Raw genomic sequence first — 2,634 nt, 5'->3', positions numbered from 1 at the left:
CCTCTGACTTTTCCCTTTCTACCCATCGGCCCAATATGTAGTTCAAGGGTTAAATCTTTTAACCATCATTACATCCTTCCCCAAGGACTAAACTTTACCTCCTCCTTCATGCCCATAGCCTTTACACAATCGACTTCCGACCCACAACCCTGAAATAAAAAATTACAGGAAACAGGATGTTACAAGAAGCTTATAAACTCATTACGTATCTATGTTTATAAACCCAGTAAGAATTTGCTACTTTTCTTATGTTGGACACATTCCCACAACCACTTTATTTGCTAACGTTATTTTCAAATACTAATATTTGAGCATCGATATGATCTCACAGAGAACATAACCCACTAAAAATTAATAAAATATACAATATATATATATATATATATATATATATATATATATATATATATATATATGTGTGTGTGTGTGAGAGAGAGAGAGAGAGAGAGAGAGAGAGAGAGAGAGAGAGAGAGAGAGAGAGAGAGAGAGAGAGAGAGAGAGAGAGAGAGAGAGAGAGAGAGAGAGAGAGAGAGAGAGAGAGAGAGAGAGAGAGAGATTGTCAATGAAAAGAATCCTGGGGGATTATTACATGCACTTTTTACTCTGATTTGATGTTTGTTGTAGCATTTACTTTTTCTAATGGTGAATGTGACTGCGATACAACGTAGGAAAGGGTTTTCAGAAACGGGGAATGCATTGGCGAAGGAAGGCGAGGAAGGGAGATTAAAGTGACATTCAAAATGATACTGGCACAAAACAAAAAACAGTATGAATTCTATTATGAATAGGTAGGCTAATTAGTTAACCCACTAACAATTTGACAAGAAATTAAATTGACAATATAACATAAAATGAAAAAAATTCAACCAATATAACATTGTGGGCAATCATCTTCCGACTTAGTTTACTACTCTACAATCGAGCCTAACCTCTTGGCCACCATTGATGCTGCTCATCTTGATCATTGACTTGACAAATGCTTTCTCGAACTCTTGTTTTGAGCTGGCAAACTTTGAGACCAATGTTCTGGAGTTTGCCATTGTAACCAACGACTGATCAGAGGAGAAAATACTTTTTCCTTGTAGAAGTAACTTATAATATCTGTTGTCGAAAGTGGTGGGTGTCGAATCAAGATTTGCACCTGCGTTTTTCGGAGTGTTTTGTGCTGGGCAAACACTCTTTAAACTAGCTGCAAAAGACGATTGCAATGTGGGGTCGACACTTTGCTTTGCAGCAAAGTTGTGTATCCTGTTCTGGAAAGATGAGCAATGAGAGAATCCGAGAGTATGACCACCTATAATACATTGATAATAGCCTTAATTTATTCAGCTGGTTTGTTTTCGCAAGTCTAGAGATATATAGAAAAACTCTCTAAAATCATCACCTTTCGGGTTTATAGACATTTTTAGATAAAATATTTTGTTAAATACCTGAGAGTGCAACTAAATCATCTATGGAAAGACCTCTCTGAGCGAAACTTTGTTGCAACTGTGAAATGTTGAATGTTGGACCTGGTAACTGTCGTGTTTCAGTTGCCTTGGAAACTCTTCCATCTTTTCTTCCTTTTGGCACGTCCCATGTTGGCCCTCCAGACTACATTCAAATTACAAAAAACCCGAATCTTAGAACAATTACAAGTTAAATTCGTAACCTGTAATGTGTTAAAGAAGAAGATTACGTACGAGAGTGACTGCATCCCTTGCTGCTAAGGCCAAGATATCAGCACAAGAGACAGTTTTAGGACATAGAGCCTCTACTGCTTTCTTTGCATGGTCAATTACATAAAATGCATGCAAAGATATGTTTGGAGGCCCATCCTTTTCCGCTTTATTATTGGCTGTTGAATTCAACAGCACTGAGCCATCACATCCCTTCAGAATTCAAGATAAAATATTCAATAATCAAACAAACTGTTATGATAATTTGACAGTACATTGATCTTTTTTCACATACGACACAGAAAAAAAAAGATTATATGGAGAAATTAAGTAGAAGAGTAGTCACTCTGATGAAGCAGTCATGGAAGTGCATTCTAAGAAGTGCAGCAGGAACCCTTCGATCATTTAACATAGCTTTCTTCACCACACTTGTAATGGTTGATTCAGCCTGTGGGCATGTTTGATCGTAGTAGTTGGAACTCAGTGCATTGATCTGGTTGAGATGGGATACTCCCAACAAAATGAGACCGAAAAGAAGCGAGAAGGTGGTGTTCTTGGCTGCCATTGTTGGTAGCTAGCAAAAAGGTTTATCAATGGTGTTTGGAAGTGGTGAAGAAGATGAACAGAAAAGTTGGGTATTTGTAGGGAGAAACAAATAGGTTGATGCATTAAGTTTAGTAAATCAGGTGAACTAAAGTTGTAATTATGCTTCATACAAAAGCAAGAGTTGTTGAAGGCTTCTGATAGCATAGATAATGATTAAATATTATTTAACTTTTTATATGTCAAGTTAGACTTGAGTCTTTATAATAATACTGCTAATAAGTTTGAGAAAAAAAAAACTTATATCGTACAGATAAATATCTAATTATTTTTTATTGATTATACATACAAATTGTGTTGTAAAAATGGCATACGAGGGAAGCCACACAACGGCTTACACATTCGCTTAAACAGAATCACAATTGTAAAAGTT

General features: G+C 36.3%; 1 protein-coding gene across 1 annotated transcript; it reads right to left on the bottom strand.

Moving 5' to 3' along the window:
* Nucleotides 1-754: 754 nt before the first annotated feature.
* LOC111903894 (peroxidase 64) lies at nt 755-2,436 on the bottom strand. The gene is made up of 4 exons (XM_023899667.3): nt 2,005-2,436; nt 1,683-1,871; nt 1,431-1,593; nt 755-1,294 (listed from the first exon to the last, which is right to left on the bottom strand). Exons 1-4 carry the CDS (start codon nt 2,221-2,223, stop codon nt 900-902), a joined length of 966 nt encoding a protein of 321 aa, XP_023755435.1. The 5' UTR covers nt 2,224-2,436; the 3' UTR covers nt 755-899.
* Nucleotides 2,437-2,634: the final 198 nt, after the last annotated feature.

The sequence above is a fragment of the Lactuca sativa genome, chromosome 9 (assembly GCF_002870075.4).
Source record: "Lactuca sativa cultivar Salinas chromosome 9, Lsat_Salinas_v11, whole genome shotgun sequence".
Lineage (NCBI taxonomy): Eukaryota > Viridiplantae > Streptophyta > Magnoliopsida > Asterales > Asteraceae > Lactuca > Lactuca sativa.
This window is presented reverse-complemented; position numbering and strand designations above follow the sequence as displayed.

Excerpts from the sequence above, each read along its gene's own strand:
- LOC111903894 (XM_023899667.3), bottom strand. The coding sequence starts at position 2,223 with ATGGCAGCCAAGAACACCACCTTCTCGCTTCTTTTCGGTCTCATTTTG. Across the intron at positions 1,872-2,004 it reads TCCATGACTGCTTCATCAGA|GGATGTGATGGCTCAGTGCT; the intron begins GTGACTACTCTT and ends TGAATTCTGAAG. Across the intron at positions 1,295-1,430 it reads TGATTTAGTTGCACTCTCAG|GTGGTCATACTCTCGGATTC; the intron begins GTATTTAACAAA and ends AATGTATTATAG.